At 46.3% G+C, this 26143-nt stretch overlaps 1 protein-coding gene across 10 annotated transcripts in view; it reads left to right on the forward strand.

The window, feature by feature from the left end:
- Positions 1–26143, forward strand: part of SBF2 (SET binding factor 2) — a 651649-nt gene that overhangs the window by 517473 nt on the left and 108033 nt on the right. For all 10 annotated transcript variants that reach the window (XM_006129315.4, XM_025187865.2, XM_006129312.4 and 7 more), the window contains 3 exons: positions 2712–2857; positions 23064–23262; positions 24916–25112. In XM_006129315.4, coding sequence (XP_006129377.1) covers positions 2712–2857; positions 23064–23262; positions 24916–25112 — 542 coding nt within the window. The remainder of the gene's footprint in view (positions 1–2711; positions 2858–23063; positions 23263–24915; positions 25113–26143) is intronic.

Raw genomic sequence — 26143 nt, forward strand, 5'->3', positions numbered from 1 at the left:
AGACGCTCTTTTCCGGCTTTTTTAAAAGCCGGAAAAAAGCGGCGGACATTTTTATTTAAATGCCGCGGGGGATATTTAAATCCCCCGCGGATTTCCCTACGACGACTGCTGAAATTTACATGCCCCTTCCGGAAGAGGGGCCAGTGTAGACGTAGCCCAGTGGTAGGGAGTTTGTCCCCATCCTCCCTGCTCATTGCCCTTTGCAACAAGAGTTGAGTTAAGCTGTAAGATGAAGCCCTCCTGCAGAAACTTAATGCAAGATCAAGACTGAATTTTGGGTCCTGCCTCAACCTTGGTGTGTGTAAAATGGAGGCTGAGCTGTGTTCTTTTCAAGCCCTGCATTTCCAGGTGATGAGTCAGCGACCCACTGCCCCCCTTTTTCAGCAGTTTTCATGATTCCCAGACTCCCTCCCCCAACCATAAAACACTGTTACCTTAATTTGGTATGGCCAAACAATGGGAAATTGTCCCTGAGTATGTATGTTTCCAGTGGCATTCCGCATGGATCAGGTTTTGATCCTGTTCTGTATAACATTTTTATTAATGACTAGAAAAAACAAAATTATCACTGGTGAAAATTGCAGGCAACATAACAATTGGGAGAGCATTAAGTAAAGAAGACAGATCACTGATTATAGAACAATCTGAATCACTTGGCAAGCTGGATGCAAGCATATACTATACATTTGTGTGTGTGTGTGTGTGTGTGTGTGTGTGTGTGTGTGTGTGTGTGTGTGTGTGTGTGTGTGTGTGTATAAAGATGTGTGATTCTGTCTCTAGGTCTGTCTGTGAGTCCATCTGTTCAACAACCCCTCCTAAAGGGTAAGAGCTAGGACCACAATATTTGGTATGTAGCTTCCTCTTACCATAACTTAAAGCATGGTCAGTGTTTGATTGTGTCAGGAAATTGGGATGTGCCTGGAATTTGATTGTTTTCCATAACATGGAAAGGGAGGGGACTGAGTAGAGGGATGCTATATTCAGTCACCACTGGGGGCAGTGAGCACAGGAGAGCACTATATTGCAAATTAACAAAAAAAAAATTAATGGAGATTGCCCATCTCCTAGAGAAGGGACCTTGAAAGGTCATTGAGTCCAGTCCCCTGCCTTCACAGTAGGAACAAGTACCATCCCTGACAAATTTTTGCCCCAAATCCCTAAATGGTCTCTGCAAGGATTGAATTCACAACCCTGGGATTAGCAGGCTAATGCTCAAACCAATGAGCTATCCTTCCCCTCCCTACGTTGCACCACCTAATAGTATATTGCACTACCAACGGAGTGACAACTGGGCACAGGGCTCACCATCTTGCCTGTCACCAGCACAGGTAAGTGGCTCCCACCCCTAAATCTCTACCTGACACCACTGAGGCACTGCCAGGGCCAGGCAGTGCAGCGCAGCAACAGCCCACCAATCCTCCCCCAGCACTTCCAGACCTTCTTCCCAATCCCTACAGGCCAGGCCCAGGGAACACTGGTGAGAGGTCTTCACGGCCCTTCTCCTGTACTCAGGCCGGGCCCGGGGAGCACCACCAGGAGGCCTGTATTCACCACCACCACATTCTCTCCCTGGGTAACGCTCAGTGAGTTTTCTAGTATAAACATATACATGTAGGAACTCCCAGTTATGCTGCTGCTTAAAGAGCTAATGTAATCCATCCTTAGATGCATAAACAGGGGAATGTCAAGTAGAAATAGAGACATTATTTTATCTCTGTTTGGCACTGGTGTTCCAATTCTGGTGTCCGTAGTTCAAGAAGGATACTGAAAAAACTGAAAAGAGTTCAAAGAAGAGTCAAGAGAATGATTAAAGGCTTAGAAAACATGCTTTAATAGTGATAAACTTAAGTAATTGGATTTATTTTGCTTAACAAAGAGAAGGTTAAGAGCTGACTTGAACAAAATTTATAAGTGGCTACATGGAGAAGCAATATCTAATAATGGGCTCTTCAAAATAGGAGGGAAAGGTAAAGCATAATCCAGCATCTGAAAGCTGAAGCTCAACAAATCATATGGGAAATAATGTAAGGTTTTAACAGTGTAAGTAATTACTCACTGTAACAATTTACCAAGGATCCTGGTGGATTCTTCATCACTGATGATTTTTTATTTAAATTAAATGTAGGGGCTCAGACTAGATTATCACAATGGTTCCTTCTGGCCTTGAAATTTATGAATGTTACTTGCTATTATTAGGCCGTTTACTAGACAAGATAGATTATTAGTCTGTTACAATAATTAATGTCTTCCTCTATTAATTAGTGCTTTTTTGGTAAGTGGGCTAGAATCCCAACATAGTTCTGAAATAAAGAGGTTTTTAGATCTTTTTTCCTGTCTTCAATCCGTTAATGAGGAAGATTTTGTTGCTGTTTTGCCAACAAAATTCAACATCTACAAACAGGAGATAGTTGCTTATTTTTTACTATTGAATATAGTTAGAATAGTGTTGCCACAGCACATTTTCTTAAATCTCAGGACTAACCATTTAAAATTATATTAGGAGCCATTTTCTGAGGTCCTAACATCCATTTCCTTTCTTTAAATTAAATGAAAACATTATAAAACATGCTTTTTGTGGGTGAAAAGATACATCCTAAAAATGTATTTTGGTATACTGACATAGACACTGAATATTAGTGAGAGTTAAAGATAACTATTGTGTTTTACCTACATTTTGACATCAGGTATTGTTGTTTATTTCTGAATTGTAGTACCTTCTCAAAAACAATTGTGAAAGGAGCCAAGCGTGCAGGGAAGATGACGATTGGTCGTCAATACTTACTAAAAAAGAAGACAGGCACTATAGTAGAAGAAAGAGGGAATCGTCCAGGTTGGAATGAAGATGATGATATCTCTGGTAAAATATATTCATATTATTAGATGGACTTATGCATCTATTCAGTAGGTCGTATCAACAGATGTGAAAGTATAAAATGAAGTGATTTGTTCAATGTACAGAAAGTATTACACATGGAAATACCACACTTCCAGACTTCACAGAAAAGTATATTGGAGCTGAAGGAAAAAGTGTGTGTTTGTTTTTTCTAAATATATCAGTTTCTAAAATCCATAGCTGTCACTATTGAGACAAGATGGGTGAGGTAATGTATTTTTTTGAACCAACCTCTGTTGTTAAGGGAGACCAGTTGAAAAACATGTCTCTCTCACCAAAATAAATTGATTTAGTTAAAGATATATTCCCATCCATCTTGTCTTTCTAATATCCTGGGCCCAACATATCTACATCACTGCATACAGCTGCTGTCACATGCATTTTTTCCTAATCTGAATTAATGCTAGTATAAAACATACCACTAGAGGGAACCAGATTCTCCTATACCTACATAGGTATTGTTTTGTCTCACAATTCTTTACTTATTTTATTTACTATTTCAGATAATGTCGTGTATCAAAAATTATTTCTTTAAAACGTTGTACAACACCAATTTTTCCTATTTATCACAGCACTGGTTTTGGATAGTTATGGGAAAGATTTCAATTGGAAAAGGAGACTACTATTTCCTCTCCCTTTCTTTTGTTTTATTTGTAAAATTCTTCTTATTAATACCATTATAGAAATGGTTGGTAAGTGAGTGGAACAAATTACGTGGATGTATATGAAGCTCATTTCTAATGAAGTATTAAGCTAGGTTCATTGTTCACAGCATCTCTCTGCTCTCAGAAAGAATGAACCAAATCTGCTAGAAAGAAGTCCAGAAATACCTGATGCTCTTCATTCATCTGAAGGAGAAGGAGAAGGAAAAGCAATCAGAGGGGAAAATGTCCTCACATTAGTCAAAAATAACACTCCTTGGGTGAAAATCCAGATTTTTTTTAATCCTTGTTCCTATCTATTCCATTTGTGATGTATGTTCCCTGTGCTCAAGCTCACAATCTTTGGCTAGTAATGGCCACTGGGGTTGCACTTGGACCCTATTGTCCTGCTTCCCAGAGTGCATAAAATGCAGGAAGTTTTAGCACATTTAATGTTAATGGGTTTATCACAAGTTTCTCCCCTCCTCAGCCCTTTAATTTTTTTTTAATTCCTTACCTTGTGAGGCTTCCTTAGTACTAGGTTCCTGCCTTTATGGCTGAACTGAAGTCTCCAGATTTTAAGAATTGCCTTTCTTGTGATGTGGGGTTACCACTTAATAATGGACATTTCAGCTTGTTCAAGAAAACAAAAGCTGAATAAGACTTGCCTTAAATTGCAACAAGTGTAACTTGATAGTCTCTGAAGGTCAGCTGATGGCACACCATTCTCACCCTCCAGTTGAGTGCCCAGTGTGGAGAGAAGGTATCTCAAATACAAAATCTATGACCATTTCTATTGCCTTGAGAGAGTCCTCAACAATTGATTTATTCTGGAGAAATCACACAGCATGTGACCAGCTCCATTCATCAAACGCTTTAGCATTTTACTGCCCCAGGTCACAAAGTCAGCATATAAAAGTCAGTATTAGTACCAACCCAGAGGCTATAATTTATAGTCTAAAGCAGCAAAGTTTATTTGCCTAAACATCATCATAGCTCTCATCAACTATTTACAGGCTCGTTCTCAAACCTAAGGACAAGTATACCTCAGATGTCTAGATCCCATAGTCTCCTGCATTTACATAACATTGTATGCCATACTCCACCTAAGTTGCATGGTTAAAAATCTTCATATCTTCCCATAAAAGTCACCTAGAAGTCCTATTCTCATTCAGTTGGTAGGACTCTCTTTTTCCTCACCATTGCCATTTAAGACACTAGTGATAAAGGATTCCACACTCAATTGGGATTTCACCTAGAGCATCTCTAGGTCCTAGACCTTTGGACTCTTCAGCATAGGTTCCAATGGAAGCCTGCAACTGTAATTATCATGCTGGTACTGGCATGGCCAAGACAGTTCTGGTTCTCAGACCTGATTAATTTTTCCACACAATCTCCAGAACGAGGAGTAAATCCTCTATCCCGACACAGAGCCATTATATTTGACAGCATAGATGAAGGCAGCATTGAGCAGAATTGCTCTGCAAAGATCCAAAATCTGTTATTCCACAGTAGTAAAGACTCTCCTATCCTTACATAGTTGACACCGGATGTGTTTAGGGCACTATCTGTACCTATCAGGAATTTCCCAAGATTATTTAGTGATAGAAATGTAGCCGTGTTAGTCTGGTGTAGCTGAAACAAAATACAGGACTATGTAGCACGTTAAAGACTAACAAGATGGTTTATTAGATGATGAGCTTTCGTGGGCCAGACCCACTTCCTCAGATCAAATAGTGGAAGAAAATAGTCACAACCATATATACCAAAGGATACAATTAAAAAAAATGAACACATATGAAAAGGACAAATCACATTTCAGAACAGAGGAGGGATGCGGGGGAGGGGGGGAGGAAGGTAAATGCCTGTGAGTTAATGATATTAGAGGTGGGGAAGGGGAGATGTCTGTGAGTTAATGGTATTAGAGGTGATAATTGGGGAAGCTATCTTTGTAATGGGTAAGGTAGTTGGGGTCTTTGTTCAGCCCCCTGAGGAGAATGTCGAATTTTAGCATGAATGCCAGTTCAGAGGATTCCCTTTCAAGTGCAGATTTGAATGTCTTCTGAAGTAGGATGCATGTGATTAGGTCATTGAGACAGTGTCCTTTCTGGTTGAAATGGCAAGAAACTGTTTTTTCATTGTGATCCTGTCTAATGTCTGTTTTGTGGGCCTTGATTCTTTGGCGAAGTGTCTGAGACGTTTGTCCAATGTACATAGCAGATGGACACTTTCAGCACATGATAGCATAGATTATATTTCTGGATGCGCAATAATATTTATTCTTGATCTTATAACTCACTTGGTTAGGCCCAATAATGGTGTCAGCAGAGTGAATATGTGGACAAAGCTGGCAATGGGGTTTGTTGCAAGGGAAGGTACCAGGGTTGGTATTAGTGTGGTATGTCTTGTGGTTGTTGGTAAGAATCATCTTGAGGTTAGGTGGTTGTCTATGGGGGTATGTCTACACTACAAAGTTAGTTCGAACTAACTTAGTTCGAATTAGTTAATTCGAACTAAGCTAGTTCGAACTAACGCGTCTAGAACTAAAAACTAGTTCGAATTAGCGTTTTGCTAGTTCGAACTAGCAAGTCCACATTGAGTGGACTCTGAACAGGGCTTAAGGATGGCCGGAAGCAGTGCCGGCAGGGCATCAGAGGAGGACTTAGAGCATGGAGATGCTGTCTCAGGCTAGCCGAGGGCTGCGCTTAAAGGGTCCCGACCCCCACCCCGGACACACAGTTCTAAGGGGTGCCCCGCTTGCAAAGAAGTTCTGGCTTGGAGTGCCCTGAGTGCCCACACTGGGCACATCACACCACTCGGCCATCAGCCCAGCTGCACTTGCTGCAGGCTGCCATCTGGGGAGAGGGAGTAATTGGGGGGCTGCAGGAGAGCTTCCACCCCCAGAAGCCCGCAGAGCCAGCCCAGTCCTCCCCATCGGGGGCTCATACCCCATTCCTCCCTCACCTCCTTCCACTTACCCTTCCTTAGCCCCCCTTCTTATTGATGTACAAAATAAAGATAACGTTTCTTCCAACATTGACTCTGTCTTTATTGAAAAAAAACTGGGGGAGACTGGGAAAAGGAGGTGGGAGAGGGGAAGAGAAAGGCTGGGAGAGGGGAGGGCAACTAACATGATCAGGGGTTGGGAACAGGTCCCAGATGAAGAGAGGCTACAGAGACTGGGACTGTTCAGCTTAGAAAAGAGGAGACGGAGGGGGGACAGGATAGAGGTCTCTAAAAGCAGGGGTTGGGTGGAGAGGGTGCATTCATAAAAGTTCTTCATGAGTTCCCATAAAGAAGGACTAGAGGACACCAAAGGAAAGGAATGGGTAGCAGGCTTCAAACTAGTAAGAGAAAGTTGTTGTTGTTGTTGACAAAGCAAATAGTTAACCTGTGGAACTCCTTGCTGCAGGAGGCTGTGAAGGCTACAACTAGAACAGAGTTTAAAGGGAAGTGAGATAAAGTGATGGAGGTTGGGTCCATGGAGTCCTATTAGCCAGAGGGTAGGAGTGGTGTCCCTGCCCAAAGTTTGTGGAAGGCTGGAGAGGGATGGCACGAGACAAATGGCTTGGTCATTGTCTTCGGTCCATCCCCTCCAGGGTCCCTAGGGTTGGCCTCTGTCGGCAGACAGGCTACTGGGCTAGATGGACCTTTGGTCTGACCCAGTACGGCCATTGTAAGCTCAGGGCTCAGTGTCGGGGGTCTCAGTGGACCCCCTTGATTTTCATGCACACCTGGTCCTGGGTGGCCAGGCTGGCAGCTCTCCTGCCCTAGACGGCCACTTTCCTGTGCCTAGTGCGGAGATCGTGGACGAGGTCCACGATGTCCGCACTAGCCCAGGAAGGTGCCCGCCTCTTGCGGTCCAGGGCAAGCTCCCGGGAGCCGCCAGCCTGGTCCCGGCAAGAGGGGGTGGGCTGGGGGGCATCGGGTGGGTGGCTCTGTGCCGTGCCAGGTGCAGGGTCTGCTAGCTGGGTGCTGGCAGGCTTGCACCTGGCACGGGCACCGTAGCCAGCCCGTGCCCCTTTAAGGGGTCCGGGGCCGGGAGGGGGGCATAGAGTTTCCCTGGTGTTGGCCAGAGTGGCCACCAGGGAAACCTGGGGAGGGCTAGCCTCCCACTAGTTCGAACTAAAGGGCTACACAGCCCTTAGTTCGAACTAGCTAGTTCGAACTAGGCGTTAGTCCTCGTAAAATGAGGTTTTCCTAGTTCGAACTAAGCGCTCCGCTAGTTCGATTCAAATTCGAACTAGCAGAGCGCTAGTGTAGCACCTATTAAAGTTAGTTCGAACTAACGTCCGTTAGTTCGAACTAACTTTGTAATGTAGACATACCCTAGGAGACTATGGTGTCTGTCTCCCAGAGCCTCTTGGAGTTTAGTGTCCTGTTCCAGTATAGGCTGTAATTTATTGATAATGTGTTGGACAGGTTTAAGTTGGGAGCTCTAGGTGATGACAAGTGGTGTTCTATTGTTGGTTTTCTTGGGTCTGTCTTGTAGTAGATGGTTTCTAGGTATTCATTTGGCTCTTTCAATTTGCTTTTATAAACTTCAACTACCCACCCAGAGAAATAAAAACTGGACATAATACTCCAGATGGGGTCTTACCAGAGCCAAATAAAGGGAATAATCAGTTCTCTGGATCTGCTGGCAATGCTCCTCCTAATGCACCCTAATATGCCATTAGCCTTCTTGGCTACAAGGGAACACTGTTGTCCATTTCTGCAGAACTACTACTTAGCTGGTTGGTCCCCAGCCTGTAACAATGCTTGGGATTCTTCCATCCCAAGTGCAAGACTCTGCACTTTTCCTTGTTGAACCTCATCAGATTTCTTGAGGCCCAATCCTCCAATTTGTCTAAGTCACTCTGGACCCTATCTCTACCCTCAAGCGTATCTACCTCTCCCCCCAGCTTACTGTCATCTGAAAACTTCCTGAGGGTGCAATCCATCCCCTCATCCAGGTCATTAATAAAGATATTGAACAAAAGCAGTCCTAGAACTGAACCTTGTGGCACTCCGCTAGAAACCGACCGCCATCCTGACATTGAGCAGTTGATCACTACCCACTGGGTCCGGCCTTCTAGCCCTCTTACTATTCATCTTACTGTCTATTTATCCAATCAACATTCCCTTAACTTGCTGGCAAGAATGTTGTGGGAGACCGTATCAAAATCCTTGCTCAAGTCAAGGTATATCACATTCACTGACTTTCCCATGTCCACAGAGCCAGTTACCTCATCATAGAAGCTAATCAGATTGGTCAGGCACGACTTGCCCTTTGTGAATCCATGCTGACTATTCCTGAGCAATTTCCTCTCTTTCAAGTGCCTCAAAATGGATTCCTTAAGGATCCCTTTCATGATTTTTCCAGGAACCCAGGTAAGACTGACTGGCCAATAGTTCCCTGGATTGTCCTTCCTCCCTTTTTTGAAGATGGACACTACATTTGCCTTTTTCCAGTCATCCGGGATTTCTCCTGATCTCCACGACTTTTCAAAGATAATAGCCAAAGGCTCCTCAATGATATTTTCCAACTCCCTCAGTACCCTCAGATGCATTAAGTCCAGACCCATGGATTTGTGTACGTTTAGCTTTTCTAATAGTTCCTAACCTGTTCTTTACCCACCAAGGGCTGTCCATCTTCATCCCATATTCCATCACATAGTGCACAAATCCAGGAGCCGACCTTGTCCGTGAATACAGAGGCAAAGAAAGCATTGAGTACTTCAGCTTTCCGCATATCATCTGTCACTATGTTACCTCCTTCATCCATTAGGGTCCGCACACCCTCTCTGATCACCTTCTTCTTGTTAAAATGCCTGTAGAAACCTTTCTTGTTATCCTTCACATCCTTAGCCAGTCGCAATTCCATTTGCGCTTTCGCCTTCCTGATAACCCCCCAGCATTCTCGAGCTATACGTTTAAACTCCTCCCTCGTCATTTGTCCAAGTTTCCACTTTTTGTAAGCTTCCTTTTTGTGCTTAAGTTCACCAAGGATTTCCCCTGTAAGCCAATCCGGTCTCCTACTATGTTTGCCTCTCTTGCTACACATCGGGATGGTTTCTTTCTGTGCCTTCAGTAAGGCTTCTTTAAAATACTGCCAGCTGTTCTGGACTCCTTTCCCCTTCATGTTAGCATCCCAGGGGATTCTGCCCATCAGATATCTGAGGGAGTCAAATCTTCTTTTCTTAAGTCCAAGGTGTGTATTTTACTACTCTCTTTTCTTCCTTTGGTCAGGATCCTGAAATCTACCATCTCATGATCACTGCTTCCCAGATTGTCACCCACCTCCACTTCCCCTATTAGTTCCTCCCTGTTTGTGAGCAGAAGGTCAGGCTGTGCACGGCCCCTGGTCGGATCCTTCAGCACTTGTGTCAAGACGTTATCCTCAACATTCTCCAAAAACTTCCTGGATTGCCTGTGTACTGCCGTATTGGTTTCCCAACAGATGTCAGGGTGATTAAAGTCCCCCATGAGAACCAGGGCCTGCGATCTGGAAGCTTCGTTCAGTTGTCCGAAGAAAGCCTCATCTACCTCATCCACCTGATTCAGGGCTTGTAGTAGACCCCAACCACAACATCACTGCTGTTGTTTGCACCTCTAAACTTAACCCATAGACTCCCAAAGGGTTTTTCTCCCTCTATATACTGGAGTTCTGAGCAATCTTAGTGCTCTCTTACATATAGTGCAACTCCTCCTCCTTTCCTCCCCTGTCTGTTCTTCCTGAACAGTTTATACTGTTCGATGACAGTGCTCCACTCATGCGAATCATCCTACCAAGTCTTTGTTATCCCAATTAAATCATATTTTTTGGACTGGGCCAGGGCCTCCAGTTCTTCCTGTTTCTTGCCCAGGTTTCTCGCATTAGTGTACAAACACCTCAGATAACCAGTTGATTGCCCTATCTTCTCCACTGGAATCAGGGGTCCTGCTTTCTTGCTTGTTCCTTTTTGCATTTCTTCCTGGTATCTGACTTTCCCACTCCCTTCAGAGTTTTGGTCACCGTCCCCCAATGAACCTAGTTTAAAGCCCTCCTCACTAGGTTTGCAAGCCTGCCCGCGAAGATGCTCCTTCCTCTCTTGGTTAGGTAGATTCCATCTCTTCCTAACAATCCTTGTGCCCAGAACAGAGTCCCATGGTTGAAGAAGCCAAAGCCCTCTCTGCGACACCACCTGCACAACCACGCATTGACTTCCTCAATTCGACGATCCCTGCCCAGTCCTTTCCCTTCAACAGAGAGGATGGACGAGAACACCACTTCCACTCCGAATTCTTTGATCCTTCTTCCCGGCACTGCATAATCTGCAGTAACCCACTCAAAGTCATTCTTGGCCATATCGTTAGTTCCCACATGGAGAAGCAGGACGGGATAGCGATCCAAAGGTTTGATCAGTTTTGTAAGCCTCTTAGTCACATCCTGAATTCGAGCTCCCAGTAAGCAGCACACCTCTCCAGATTCCAGATCCGGACGGCAGATGGATGGCTCAGTCCCTCTTAGGAGGGAGTCCCTGACCACCACCATCCGTCATCTTCTTTTGGGGGGGGTCGTGGACCCCCCATCCCTAGGACTATGCGTCCCATGCCTTCCAGTAGATGGTGTTCCCTTACAGTTTCTTCCTTGTGAGGTCCCTTCCAAAGCATTCAGCACTGTAAAGCCTGTGGAGAGAGCCTGAAAGCAATTACTTACCTCTATAGCATTGGGGGATTCCTGTGCTGGCCTTTTTCCCCTTCTAGAAGTTACATGCTGCCAGTTCTCTTCCCGGTCCCATACTGCCCTCTCTGGCTCTTCTGTCTGCTGTACTTGCAGGATTAAACACTGCCTTCTCTCGAGGAAGTCTTCATCCTCTCTGATCAAGTGTAGGATCGACACTTGGGCCTCCAGTCCTCTCATTTTTTCTTCGAAAATGGTGACCAGCTTGCACTTAATGCAGATGAAATCTGTTCTTTCTTCTGGGAGCAAGACTAACATGCACTTGCTATGCAGGTAACAACAGGAGACCTATCACCATCTATACCTGCTGTTCTGGAAAAAGGATTTAAAAGAAAGGCAAGAGAACCTCACACCCTTTCCTCTCCCCTTTCCAACTCCCTCTCTAAACTCCCTGTTAGCACTCATCTGTTTGCAAGTGCCTTGGTCACTTGCTCAGTGCTTTATAAAACCGTGGACTGCCTGAAAGTCCCTCCCCCTACCAAGGCTCAGCCAACCAACAGAGGCTTCTAGAATTCAAACTTTAATTAGTAGCCAACAGTTTCCACCTGCCAGTCACAGCACACACTCCATGAAGGGGAGGGGAAAGGGCAAGTGGAAAAAAAAAAAGCCTCACTCACAAACACAGGCGGGAAAAAACCACACACACCAACCCTCACTCTCAAACACAAGCTCAGCACACAGCAAGAAAGCCCCAAACACAACACACTTCCCTCAAGAGTCCTGTATCTGTTTCTCCTTTACGTGGAGAACTCCCTCTTTAAACTCCCTGTTAGCACACACCTTTTCGCTAGCTCCTTCGTCACTTGCACTCATGGCAGGGCCAAGCACCATCTAGATCATGGCTACTTAACTTTGAAAGCCCCGGGGGCCACAATGATACTCAGAGCACATGCTGGGGGCCGCAAATTAAGTGTGGTTGCATATATATGCAAATAGCTTATTTCATACTGATGGGCATGAATACAAAGATTAAGGCAAGACTACACAGCACACAGGCCCCATTTAAGTCAGTTCTGCTAATACTAATAAAATGCAATAATTACCCGATTTCCACCCATATGACAGTACTTTTAATGAGCAGTGATAGTTCAGCAATTTAACTACTAAAACACATATCAATAGAAGACCGTTATATTGACTACTTTTTTGTTTTGGCGCCACAATTTTAACAAATCAAACAAAAACTGCTGTAACGGGGTACACTCACTGCCACAGCACCACCAGCGTCGGTCCTGGGAATTAGCTCAGATGGCAGGTGGCGGGATCCCTGCCCCACAACAGTCTGAGCTCCCCCCTTCCGGGGGTGGGTTGTAGGCTGGTTGGCCTCCTGGAGGGGTTCCTCCACCTCCGGGTCAGTGGGCGATACGCCTGTCCCACTGCGCAGCCCTTGTCAATTGTCCCCAAGTCTCTAGTCCCACAGCCAGGCCTTATCCCAGACGGGTAGAAGGGTTCAGTAGTTCATGGTCCCGGCCTTGCTTTAGGTCTGGGGTGAGAGGTAATAGTTCACATGCCCAGCCTTGCTTCAGGTCTGGGACACAGGGAAGAAGTCTACTCACGTCTCTCAGCTCACAGTTCTGGGCAGGGCAACAGTCCTAGACCTGCCCCTTTAAAAGGTCCGGCCCGGATCCCAGCCGGATTCCAAAGCGCAGTATGTAAGCCCGGGCCCTTGAGAAGGGCGGGGTACCAAACACAGGTTTAAACAAGCCCAGGCCCTTGAGCACAGCAGGGCAAACACAGTAGCTGAGCCCGGGCCCTGGTGCAGGGCGGGGCAGCTAGTCAAAATGGTGGCCCTGGCCTAGCTTAGGGTGGGGCAATAAACACAATAAGCAAGCCCTGGCCCTGGGGCAGGGCGGGGCAACAAACACCCAGGTTTGAGAGAGCTCCTGGTTCAGGAGCAGGGCAGGTAGCGCACCTGCAGCAGTGGCGAGGGAGGAGACTGCCACCTGGTCGGTGGGTGGCAGGGGGAGGGGCAGGCCCACCCACTCTACTGCGCCCTGACCCAGGGGCCCTGGATGCAGCAGTGCAGCTGCTACTGGCTCAGCAGGGGCTCCAGCCCTCAACGTGCTGGCCTAGGGCTGCTCTCAGCCCATGCTACCCCCTGGGCCAGTCCTCAACTCCCCCTTCACAGGTACCTGTGTCTCCGGCAGGTCAGTCAGGGAGTTGAGGGTGGTGTCGTCCCAGCAGGGTCCAGGTGGCCCAGTCCAGGGTTCAGTGGGTTGGAGCTCTGCAGGGTCCAGCGGGTTCATCAGGCCCCAGGGTTCAGGCAGGCTTCGGGGTTCCAGCCGGTTCACCGGCTCCAGCAAGCCCTCAGGTTCCAGGAGTTTCCGCAGGCCTTGGGGCTCGAGCAGGACCTCAGGCCCAGGCCAGTCCTCTGTATCCCCAGGCACCAGAAGAGCCCCGGGTTCCTCTGAGTCAGAGGGTAGCTCTGCTGGCTGACTTGGCCAGGCCTCAGCAGCTCTGGCAGGGAAGTCTTTGCTGGCCTTAGGGGAGGCAGCTGTGGGAGGCCCAGGCCAGGTCCCAGCCTCCTCAGCCAGGAGCTCTGGACAGGCCTCTGTCTCCCTCAGAGGCTCGGCCCCCACTGAGCTCCCTGGCAGAGTTCTTATAGTCCTAGCCGTCTCCAACCCACACTCTGCCTGCCACTTCGCGTGGCAGATTGAGCATTGGCTCCAAACCTGGCACTTCTGGTCTGTCCAAACTGCGGCTTGCACCGTCTAAAGCAGCAAAATCTGGACCCTTGGTGCCGATAGTGAGTCATCCACCGGCACCGAGGCCCATGGCACCAGCAATGTCTAGGCACATCACACTGGCACCATCCACACCAGTGAGTTCAGCTCGACCTGCGCTGATGCTGCCGGCACCAACCCCAAGACCAGCACTGACCGCCTCTGACCCCCAAGCGGCACGAATGTGCTCAGAAGACCCCGCTCCGACTGCGGCACTAATGTTGCCGGCACTGCAGATGGCACTGGTCTCCACACCTCCCGAGGGACCGGACGATCCGGTACCGATATCGGCACCAACATGGGCACAGCCTAGAAAGGCTACGGCCAAAATGCAGCAGCAACGGAGTCCATCCCCAGTGTTTTCTCCAGAACCCTCCTCACCTCCTCCACCCCAGTCACTGAGGAGGTCACCACCTAGGAGGTTCCCCTCCACGGAGTGCCTGCCATCGCCTTTCTTAACACTGCCAAGGGAGCACTGGTACCAATCGGGTCAGTGCCCCCGGCACCATCGTTTTTCTGTCTCTCCCTCTCCCTTGAGCTGAAGGTTCTACTTACCTCCATTGTCTCCTTGATCTCCTAGCTACTCCTACAGGAAATCCTACAGAAGGTCTCATCATTACGACCACTCCTCATACTATTATAGAGACCCATATGACAGACGGACCTTCTATAAAACCCATTCACCATATCACCATGCCTATCACCGATCAAGCCCAGGTCGTACAACTCATCTTTACGTTACTCACTGGCTATCGACCCACCTCCATCTGCACATAGTCCGTGTTTGCCACCGCCTCCCCCCTCCCACGCTGAGGAGGAGCAATGCTTCGAACAACCCCATCAACCTCAGGAGTCTCCTGTAAACTCTTCATCATCCTCACTGGACGAGGCAGTGATACCAAGAGACATCTTGCCCCCGGATGATATTAGACAATTCCAGGAGCCTTTTAAAAGGGTCGCTCTCTCTCAGGAGATCCAGCTCACTGAGTTTCAGAGTAAACACCACTGTCTATTCAGAAACCTAGACACATCCCAACCTTCTAAACTGGCTATATCCCTCAGTGAGGCCATTTTGGAGGTCGTCAATGCACTGTGGGCAACCCCAGCATCGGTCCCACAGCTCATTGGCTCATAACCTACAAATAAAAAGGCCGACAAGAAATACTTTGTGCCACCCAAGGAGTCAGAGTTCCTGTTTACGCATCCGCTCCCCAACTCCTTGGTGGTTGATGCAGTGCGACAACGAGCACGTGCTATACAGTACAGGAGCCAGGCCTCGGATAAGGACTCTGAGGGTATGTCTACACTATCACCCTACTTCGAACTAGGGTGGTTAATGTAGTCATACGAACTTGCAAATGAAGCCCAGGATTTGAATTTCCCGGGCTTCATTTGCATGTTGCCGGGCGCCGCCATTTTTAAATGTCTGCTAGTTCGGACTCCGTGCCCTCGGCTACACGCGGCACGAACTAGATAGTTCGGACTAGGCTTCCTATTCCGAACTATCTGTATACCTCGTTCCATGAAGCGTACAGGTAGTTCGGAATAGGAAGCCTAGTCCGAACTACCTAGTTCGTGCCGCGTGTAGCCGTGGGCACGGAGTCCGAACTAGCGGACATTTAAAAATGGCGGTGCCCGGCAACATGCAAATGAAGCCCGGGAAATTCAAATCCTGGGCTTCATTTGCAAGTTCGTATGACTACATTAACCACCCTAGTTTGAACTAGGGTGGTAGTGTAGACATACCCTAAGAGACTAGATCTCTTTGGAAGGAAAGTGTATACATCTGCAACACTCCTCCTTCGGATAGCCAACTATTTAGCTCACCTATCCAACCATAATTTTGACAACTATTTGAAATTTACAAGTCTTATGAAGTCTCTGCCTGAGTCAAAGAGGCCCATCCTGAACGTGCTGGTGCAGGAAGGATATGCCTCCACTAGAACCAGCTTACAAATAGCGGCGGATGTGGCAGACACCGCAGCTAGGGCCACTGCTACGGTAATAGTCATGAGAAGAGCCTCATTCCTCCAGGCAGCAGCAGATCCTAAGGACCTGCAATCAAAGGTAGAGGACTTGCCCTTTGAAAAAGATAATCTGTTCGCAGAAAAAACTGACAACTTGTTGCATTCCAGTAAAGACACCAGGTCCACACTATGGACTCTTGGGATGTATACTCCACCATATAAAAGACACCTGTGTTCACAAAAGTGCTCTCTGTGGTCACAGCTCATCTCCGGCACAACGGAGTAAGCATATTCCCCTACTTCGACGACTGCCTCATAAAGGGCCAGTCGTCTACGCAGTCCACCAGGATGTTGACCATCATCGAGCGGACTTTCCACTCTCTAGGACTACTAGTAAACAAAGACAAATCAACATTATCCCCCACTCCAAATCTAGAGTTCATTGGGGTGAGGTTGGACTCAGCAGTGGCAAGGGCATTCCTCCCCCTAGCCAGATTCCAAGCCATACAGTCTCTAATAGATACCTGTCAATCCAACTACAGAATTCAGGTTCTTTTGGCTCTCAAGCTTATGGGGCATATGGCCACAACTACCTTCGTGGTCACGAACACAAGACTACACTTTTGCGCCCTTCAGCATTGGCTGGCCACCGTGCACAATCACACCACTCCAGATGTATGCAGAATGGTAACAATTCCCCCCAACGTCATCATGTCCCTTCGCTGGTGGACCACGGAAAGGCATTTGCTATCCGAAGTGTCTTTGCAACAGCAACTACCAAGTCATCAGATTGCTACAGACGCTTACCTCCTGGGCTGGGGCACACACATGTTGGTGCAGGGCTGCTGGACACCCCGAGAGACGCTGCTTCATATAAATCTGCTGGAGCCCAGGGCTGTCTTCAATTCCTGCAAGCATTTTCGCGATCACATTTGCAATTCCATGGTAAAAAATCTGACAGACAATGTGGCCACAATGTTCTACATCAATCGTCAAGGCAGAGCACGCTCACAATCCCTATGTACAGAGGCAATCAGACTGTGGAATTGGTGCATCATCAAAGGCATCACTCTTGCAGCATCATATTTACCTGGCATAAACAACGTAGCGGCGGATTCCCTCAGCAGGAACTTTGCGCCAGACCATGAATGAGAGCTTTACCACAAACCCCTCCACTTCCTCTTTCACAAATGGGGCATGCCACTTATAGACCTATTCACAACATACAACAACAAGAAGTGCCCCCAGTATTGGTCCAGGGCAGGTCTCGGTCGCCGGTCCCTGGGCGACGCGTTCCTTTGCAATCTGGTGCTCAGGTTACCACATTGACCCAATAATTACTCCTATCCATACTGTCCTTGATTACATAATGGGCCTCCACCAAGCGGGACTTGCTATACCATCTTTAAAAGTACATCTCGCAGCAATAATGGCTTTACGTCATCCGATAGAAGGGTTTTCTGTATTTGCACATCCCCTCACTAAGAGATTCCTCTAGGGCCTAACAAATTTGCACCCGCTCTTATGCATGCCACTTCTGCTTTGAGACTTATACTTGGTACTGCGCACCCTTACGGCCCCACCATTCGAATCACTGAGTACGATACCTCTACAGCTCCTGACCCGGAAACTGGTATTCCTGCTTGCGATCACCTCAGCACGTAGGGTCAGTGAGCTCTCAGCGTTGATGGCCATACCCCCATACACCATCTTCCAGAGGGACTGTGTCATCCTTAGACACCAACCAGCCTTTATACCTAAGGTCTGTTCGGAGTATCATGTCAATGAACCTATAGTATTGCCTGTGTTCTCCCCTAAGCCGCATGCTTCATCTAAGGAAGCCACTCTCCACACGTTAGATGTGCATAGAGCACTAACCTTTTACGTTGACCGTACTAGGCTCTTTAGAAAAACAGACAGACTTCTCCTGTCCCTAACTGAATGCTCCAAAGGGGAGCCCATTTCTGCCCAAAGAGTTGCTAACTTAATTGTGTCATGCATATCTCAATGTTACTCTATTCGGGGGATACCTCTCCTCAAATGCCCTAAAGCACACTCCACTAGGGCCATTTCAACTTCCACTGCCTTTCTTAGAGGCATTCCCCTTGCAGATATCTGTAGGTCAGCCACATGGGCCTCCTACCGCACCTTTGTAGAGCATTATGCTGTACAGCACAGATGGCTGCCGGACAAATCTGCTACAGCGCAGTTTTTTCATCAGCCAATCGATAAGCTCCGGATCCCACCTGCCTTGTCATATATGGGGAGTGGGACACTGCTGTGCAGACACCTAGGCTGTGTCTACATTGGCACCCTTTTCCGGAAAAGGGATGCTAATGAGACAAGTCGGAATTGCAAATGCCGCGGGGGATTTAAATATCCCCCGTGGCATTTGCATGAACATGGCTGCCGCTTTTTTCCGGCTCAGGGCTTTGCTGGAGAAAAGCGCCAGTCTAGACGGGATCTTTCGGAAAATAAAGTCTTTTCTGGAAGATCCCTTATTCCTCTTAAAATCAGGAATAAGGGATCTTCCGGAAAAGGCTTTATTTTCCGCAAGATCCCATCTAGACTGGCGCTTTTCTCCGGCAAAGCCCCGAGCTGGAAAAAAGCAGCAGCCATATACATGCAAATGCCGCGGGGGATATTTAAATCCCCTGCGGCATTTGCAATTCCGATTTGTCTCATTAGCATCCCTTTTCCGGAAAAGGGTGCCAATGTAGACACAGCCCTACAGTGGAGCACCCATGGGGACTCCTCAAAGAAGAAAGCTAAGTTACTCACCTTGGGTATGTCTACACTACCACCCTAGTTCGAACTAGGGTGGTAATGTAGGCAACCGGAGTTGCAAATGAAGCCCGGGATTTGAATTTCCCGGGCTTCATTTGCATAAAGCCTGGCGCCGCCATTTTTAAATGTCCTCCAGTGCGGACTCCGTGCCGCGCGGCTACACGCGGCACGGACTAGGTAGTTCGGACTAGGAAGCCTAGTCCGAACTACCTAGTCCGTGCCGCGTGTAGCCGCGCGGCACGGAGTCCGCACTGGAGGACATTTAAAAATGGCGGCGCCAGGCTTTATGCAAATGAAGCCCGGGAAATTCAAATCCCGGGCTTCATTTGCAACTCCGGTTGCCTACATTACCACCCTAGCTCGAACTAGGGTGGTAGTGTAGACATACCCCTTGGTGCAGTAACTGTCGTTCTTCGATATGGTCCCCATGGGTGCTCCACTACCCGCCCACCTTCCCGCTTCGGAGTCTGTGTCCGTTTTGTGTTACAAATACTAAGCCAGGTACAAGGAATTGGCTCAGACCAGATCAAGCAGCGCGAAAGGGCGCGAAAGCCATGAGACGCTCCCCGTGCACGTGCAGTTCAGCAGGACTACTGCTGCAAAAATCTCTGCCCTGTGGTGCTGGGGCAAGCCCAGCACCTACAGTGGAGCACCCACGGGCACCATCTCGAAGGACAACAGTTACTGCATCAAGGTGAGTAACTTCGTTTTCCACTGAAGGCACGTGCCGCCGCCCACTCCCCAATCCCCTTTGTAGGGCAAAAAAATCCCAGACATTTTTTGCATTTTAAAAAACCTGTTCGGACAGTGATTTAACATGTGAAAACCAAGGACATGTCTGGGAAAATCCGGATGTATGGTAACTCTGCCCAAGCCCCAGCGCAGACCTTTCTCACCCCAGCCTCGCTGCCTGGCTCTGCCACTGCCTCGCTCTCTCACTTCCCAGCTCTGCCACTGCCTTGCCACGTGCCTCACTGCCTGGCTCCCCCACTGCCTTTTGCTGCCTCCGGCAGCTCCTGTGCAAGCGCCGATGTGGCCTGGCTCAGGGAGGTGTTGCCACTGTGGCAGGCGTGATAGGCATGCTCTGCCGCTGCCTCTCCCCCCACCAGCCGGCATCTCCTGCAAAGGCGGCTTGTCTCGCGGCTCGGCGCTGCCACTGGTGCCCCAGCAATGAGACAAGTAGACAGCCCAGGAAGCAGTTCAAGGCACCACGTATTGAGTAGCCCTGATCTAGATCATCCCTGACAGGTGTCTGTCTAACGTGCTCTTAAATATCTCCTGGGATGGAGATTCCATAACCCCCCTAGGCAATTTATTCCAGTGTTTAACCATCCTGACAGGCAGGAAACTTTTCCTAATGTCCAACCTAAACCTCCCTTGCTGCATTTTAATCACATTGCTTCTTGTCCTGTCATTAGAGGTTAAGGAGAACAATTTTTCTCCCTCCTCCTTGTGACACCCTTTTAGGTACTTGAAAACCACTATCACGTCGCCTCTCAGTCTTCTCCTTTCCAAACTAAACAAACCCAATTCTTTCAGTCTTCCCTCATAGCTCATGTTTTTTAAACCTTTAATCATTTTTGTTGCTCTTCTCTGGACTTTCTCTAATTTCTCTACATCTTTCCTGAAATGGAACTGGACACAATACTCCAACTGAGACCTAATCAGTGCAAAGCAGAGTAGAAGAATGACTTCTCGTGTCTTGCTCACAACACTCCTGTTAATGCAGCCAAGAATCGTGTTTGCTTTTTTTGCAACAGTGTCAAACTGTTGACTCACAGTTAGCATGTGGTCTACTATGACCCCTAGATGCCTGTGATGGGGTGTAGGGTTAAGCCTAGCTACCTGGCTGAGAAGGCCCCGTCCCCACAGCTCTGCTGGGCATGCTTCTACTGAAGGCCAGCTATAAAGGCAGCTCAGTCTGGGCTGACCACCCACAAGGAAGAAGGTACTGCTGGAGGTCCTGAAGGAGAAGCACACGCACACCCAGATGCAGTCACCAGTCAGCAGGGAACTACAGCGGAAGTCCAAGACAGGAGGAAAGAGATGGAGCAGACTATGAGGGAGAAACTGTTAGGAAGTAGTCCAGGGGAAGGAGTTGAATCCCACCCAGATGCTCAGTGTGTTTTGGCTGGAATCCTTGCCAAACTATTGGAGATCCACACCACCGCTGACAGGGCCCTGGGCTGGGACCCGGTGGAGAGGGCAGGGCCCCCTATCCTTTCCCCACCAACCTCACAAGGGACTCTTAACCATCCCAGTACTAGAGGCTCTGGATGCTAGGCCACGCTGTCCTCTGTGAAGGGAGCTGTATTATTGACTCTGGCTGCTAGGCCCCACTGCCCTGTGTTCAGGGAGCTGTATATTTGAACTGTGGGATGCATGCAGGGATGAGATCCAAGTGAGGGGCCACAGAGCAAGGCCCAGTACCCCCTCCTGAAGGGAACAGGCGTGCTCACCCCATGACAATCCATTTCCACAGTACTCCTTCCTCGATAGTTACTTCCCATTTTGTATGCATGAAACATTGTTTCTCCCTATGTGGAGTATTTTGCATTTATTCTTATTGAACATCATCCTATTTATCTGAGGACATTTCTGCAGTTTGTTCTGATCATTTTGAAATATGACCCTATAGGATCACCTGTAGGATGATGGGCCTGGCAGTATCAGTCCCTAGAATATCTAACTGGATTTCCAGTTGCTGAACTAGCTAGTTTAGATCTGCCAGTTAAAATTAGTGTCCACTCCATCAGAATCCAGGCAGATACTGTGACCATTCTCAGATCTGTTGAGCAGCTGTGGTATTGGTTTCATACATTTACACCTCAATCATCTGTGAAGGCATCAGTAACTGAAAACCCCTTTCGCAAAGCACTTCTTCAAGTAATTATTCAAATAGACAGCAAGCATCCTTTTCTGTGTGTCCCTCTGTGTACTTTGTGACAGGGGGTCATCACATGAAACGGAGGGAGGGGTGGCTAAATCATCACATACTCCTCCTTCTATACCAGGGTTCCTCGTTCCCACCCATATAATTTCTCTGTGTGCACCCTGATTCCCCCCACGGCAAGGATTTGATGCATCCCGTTCCATGCTTTCTCACTCTTCCTCCCAAAAGCAGTGCTCCCAGCTCCCTCTCATCAGGCAATGTGTGTGTGTGTCCCCTTATACTCTCCACCCATTCTAGAGTCCCCAATATTCTACCCATGGCTGGAGTTTTTCTCTTCTATACAAAAATGAGAGTCCCGCTGTGCACCTTCCTGCCAGGGGAGATCTGTCTGCCCTAATTCCCATCTTCCTCTCCATGTCAGAGGTTGTGTGCTTCTTCTCTCCTCCTTATTAGGATCCCCAATCTCCACCTTCTGTCCTGTGCCAAGCATTCAGTGTGCCCATTACTGTCTTCTTCCTATGCCAGCAGCTCGGTGCATGCCTCTGGTCCTCCCTTTCCTCCCCCACCCCATCATTCTTTCTGTCTGGGGGTGAGACATTCCAGGGTGTCAGTCATTGGTAGGAGGGATAGAGATGAGATGGAGTGTTGTTATGCTGGAAAGCATAGTGGGTGCTTATAAGGTATCTGCTTATACCTTTCTTTGCAACATCTGGTGCTGGCCATGTTTGGAGACCGTTTACCAGGCTAGGTACTGATCCAGTGAGAGAATTTTTGTGGTGGGTGGGATGTAGAATGTTCGTAATTTCAACTTCTTTGTGTCCTGGAAGTTAGATCTACAGTAGTAACTGAAGATCCCACATCAACTTTCCCCAGTAGATTATGCTAAACTACTAGGTTTGGAATTATATGGGCTCTTATTTACCTTTAAATACTTAAATCATGGATCTTATTACATGCAATAAGATGCTAGTAGCAGTTTTAGGGTATTACCACTTCACACACACTCCCTTTGTTGATTGTCGCCTTTATAAATTACTTTAATTAAATTTGTAGACAGATGGCTTTAATTTGCATAAATTGGTGTCAGTTCTCATTAGTCCCTGATATCAGCAATTGCTAGCTTTGGTAAATATTTAGATTTGGTAAATGTTTTGCTCAGAATGAAGCATCTCAGTCTACTTTGTGTAATTAGTATCAGAGGTGTAGCCGTGTTAGTCCGAATCTGCAAAAGCGGCGAGGAGTCATGTGGCACCTTATAGACTAACTGAAGTGTTGGAGCATAAGCTTTCGTGGGCAAAGACCCACTTCATCAGATGCAACGAAGTGGGTCTTTGCCTACGAAAGCTTATGCTCCAACACTTCAGTTCGTCTATAAGGTGCCACAGGACTCCTCGCCGCCTTTGTGTAATTAGGGAATTTGTAAATACTAAGCTATAAAAGTTTTTTAACTTCAGTTTCAGATGAGAGTGAACTGCACACAAGTGGTACTTTGAAAGCTTCAGAGAAGTCGACAATGGAACAGTTAATAGAAAGAGCCTGTTTTAGAGACTATCAGCGTTTGGGACTGGGTACTATCAGTAGTAGCTCTTCTCGCTCAAAAACAGAATACTTCCGAATAACTGCATTGAACAGGATGTATTCACTTTGTAGAAGGTGAGTTAATTAGTTCATTCATGTTTAGAAGTGTGCCTCTGCCATATTACACATCGTCGACAACATACATTACATATAACACATCAATTTAAGACCAAAGCATTGTGAGGAAATGCCCATGGCTGCTATATATGAACCTCTGAATGGCAGTATGAAATTAACGCATGAACTTTTTCTGTTGTGAAAATTCATTGAGATTTATAATCAGTGTCTGTAAAAATGCTGTAAAAACACAAAAGCAAATCTGCAGGAGTTTCCTCACTGGAGCACTCACATACTACAAAGATATGGTAGGCTAAAAGTTGTTTTCATTAAGAAAAAATGAAATTGCCATATGCTTTTATGGCAGACTGTCTTTTATGCAAGACAGCAATGTGATAGCAATACCTTTATTCTATTGTTAGTGAATATGAGTTAAATTTAATCAAAGAAATCACTGCGTTATGCTTTTAAATTGCTTATAATCACTATATTCTAAAAATAAGTTTCATACCTTATTCTTACCCTAAAGTACCTCTTCGATTTTTTGTCACTGTTTTGAGAAAAGGAATCCAATTGGTTATGATATGAGTGGTTAATTAATTTCATGTGGTTTTGGCTCAGGTACTGTGTTTTAGCAAATGGACCATAAAGCAGATTTAGTTATTTATTCCCCAATGATAAAGTTCTGTAAATGTCACATTAATTCACGTACATTGTGGCACAAACACTCCTATGTTGTGTGTTATAGAAGAAGAGGGGTTCTTCAGTAAAATGTGAAATTTCCCAAGTGCTTTCCTTAATCAGTTTTCTCTCAAAATAAAACTGACACATTAATTGAATCCTCTTGTGGGAGGTAGACGAAATTGTTCAAATTCCTTGAATCCTTCATCCATGTATATGACCAGAGAAAATATTGTTGCATGATTTTGTTTTGAAAACTATTATGTCACAGAAATTCCCAAACTGTCTTTGTTTTGTTTTTTTAAACATTATATAACAAGCAATTTGTAATGTGCTATTCAAAGACAGTTTCTTACTAAAATATTATATGCATTTTGACATCAGCCTGTCATGGCCAATGCCAAAGTCATGGGGAAGGTTTTCTTTTGTTTGTTTTAGTGTTTTAATTCAAAGCATCTAACTTTCTTGCCTTTAAAATGTCAGCATCTGTATACAATCACTGATGTCAAATATTGAAATATTATTTGTTTCCTTTGAAGAGTCCAATCTGTTTTTATGTTGTTTTCACAAATCTGATGGTTCAAATGACTGATGAGGTAGAAATTTTAGGAATAAGTGGGGAACAAGGAGAACTATCAACAAATAAGACTGTAAATGAAATGAAAAAAGGAGGAAGTAATCATATAAATTTTCTCCAATGAAAGCTTCTGTTAAAAAATTCTAATGTGTTTCATCCTACCAAAATAATAATCTGGACTACAATCTGTTAGAAAAATTAGCTCTTCTTTAAAAAGTGTTAAATGTGAATAGATAGATAGATAGATAGATAGATAGATAGATAGATAGATAGATAGATAGATAGATAGATAGATAGATAGATAGATAGATAGATAGATAGATATTGTTTTCAGATTTGAAACAGGGAAGAGGAAGAATCTTTTGAAAAGAAGTCTAATTATCTTCTTAATTTCTCTCCATTGATTAATATAGCTATCCTGGACTTTTGGTAGTACCTCAGGCTGTGCAGGACAGCAGTTTGCACAGGGTAGCTCGTTGTTATCGTCATAATCGCCTGCCAGTTGTCTGCTGGAAAAACTCAAAAATCAGTACTCTGCTGCTGAGAGCTGGGGGCTTCCATGGAAAGGGAGTTGTTGGCCTCTTCAAACCTCAAAATACACATACTGCAGGTGAGCCGAATTGCTGGCAGGAGGATAAAAATCAGTGATTTTTTTAATAGGAGCATTTTTTTTATTTAAATCAGATTTTTTATTTAAATCGGATTTTTTCTGATAAAATGTTTTTTGAGGAATAAACCTATCTAAGGATAGTTTTTAATTAAGATACATTAAAGCTCAAAGATATCTCATCATAGAATAGGGATTATAAATTCTAATTATATAATATGAGACAACATATCCATGTAATATTTAAGACAAATTTTGTAAATGAGTTCCAATAGTTCATGGATTAGGGACCCCATCTTATGGGGTTCCAGAGGCTTCTGTACAGATTAGGTTAATCTTTCTGCCTACACAATGGTACTCAATGCTCATTCTACAGGATGACATCAGAGATGCTTAGGTTTGAATTTCTCAAATTGTGGGTTTATGTCTCCAGAGATAACATGCTTGTTAACAGTAAAAATGTTTTAAATAAATAAATAATATAGAGAGGTGAGAAATAAGGGTATGTCTACACTACAGCGCTAATTCGAACTAACGGATCCAGACTAAAAAACTAGTTCGAATTAGCGTTTTGCTAATTCGAACTAGCATGTCCACACAGAGTGGACCCTGAACCGGGGTTAAGGATGGCCGGAAGCAGTGCCGGCAGCACATCAGATGAGGACTTAGAGCATGGAGCTGCTGTCTCAGGCTAGCCGAGGGCTGTGCTTAAAGGGACCCGACCCCCACCCCGGACAGACAGTTCTCAGGGATGCCCTGCTTGCAAAGCAGTCCTGGCTTGGAGTGCCCGGAGTACCCACACTGGGCACATCACTGCACTCGGCCATCAGACCGGCTGCACTTGCCGCAGGCTGCCATCTGCGGAGAGGGGGCAATTGGGGGGCTGCAGGAGAGCTTCCACCCCCAGAAGCGCGCAGAGCCAGCCCAGTCCTCCCCATCGGGGGCTCGTACCCCATTCCTCCCTCACCTCCTTCCACTTACCCCTCCCTAGCCCCCCTTCCTGATGTACAAAATAAAGGACAATTGTGTTCAAA

The sequence above is a fragment of the Pelodiscus sinensis genome, chromosome 4, assembly GCF_049634645.1.
Source record: "Pelodiscus sinensis isolate JC-2024 chromosome 4, ASM4963464v1, whole genome shotgun sequence".
Taxonomy (NCBI): Eukaryota; Metazoa; Chordata; order Testudines; family Trionychidae; genus Pelodiscus; species Pelodiscus sinensis.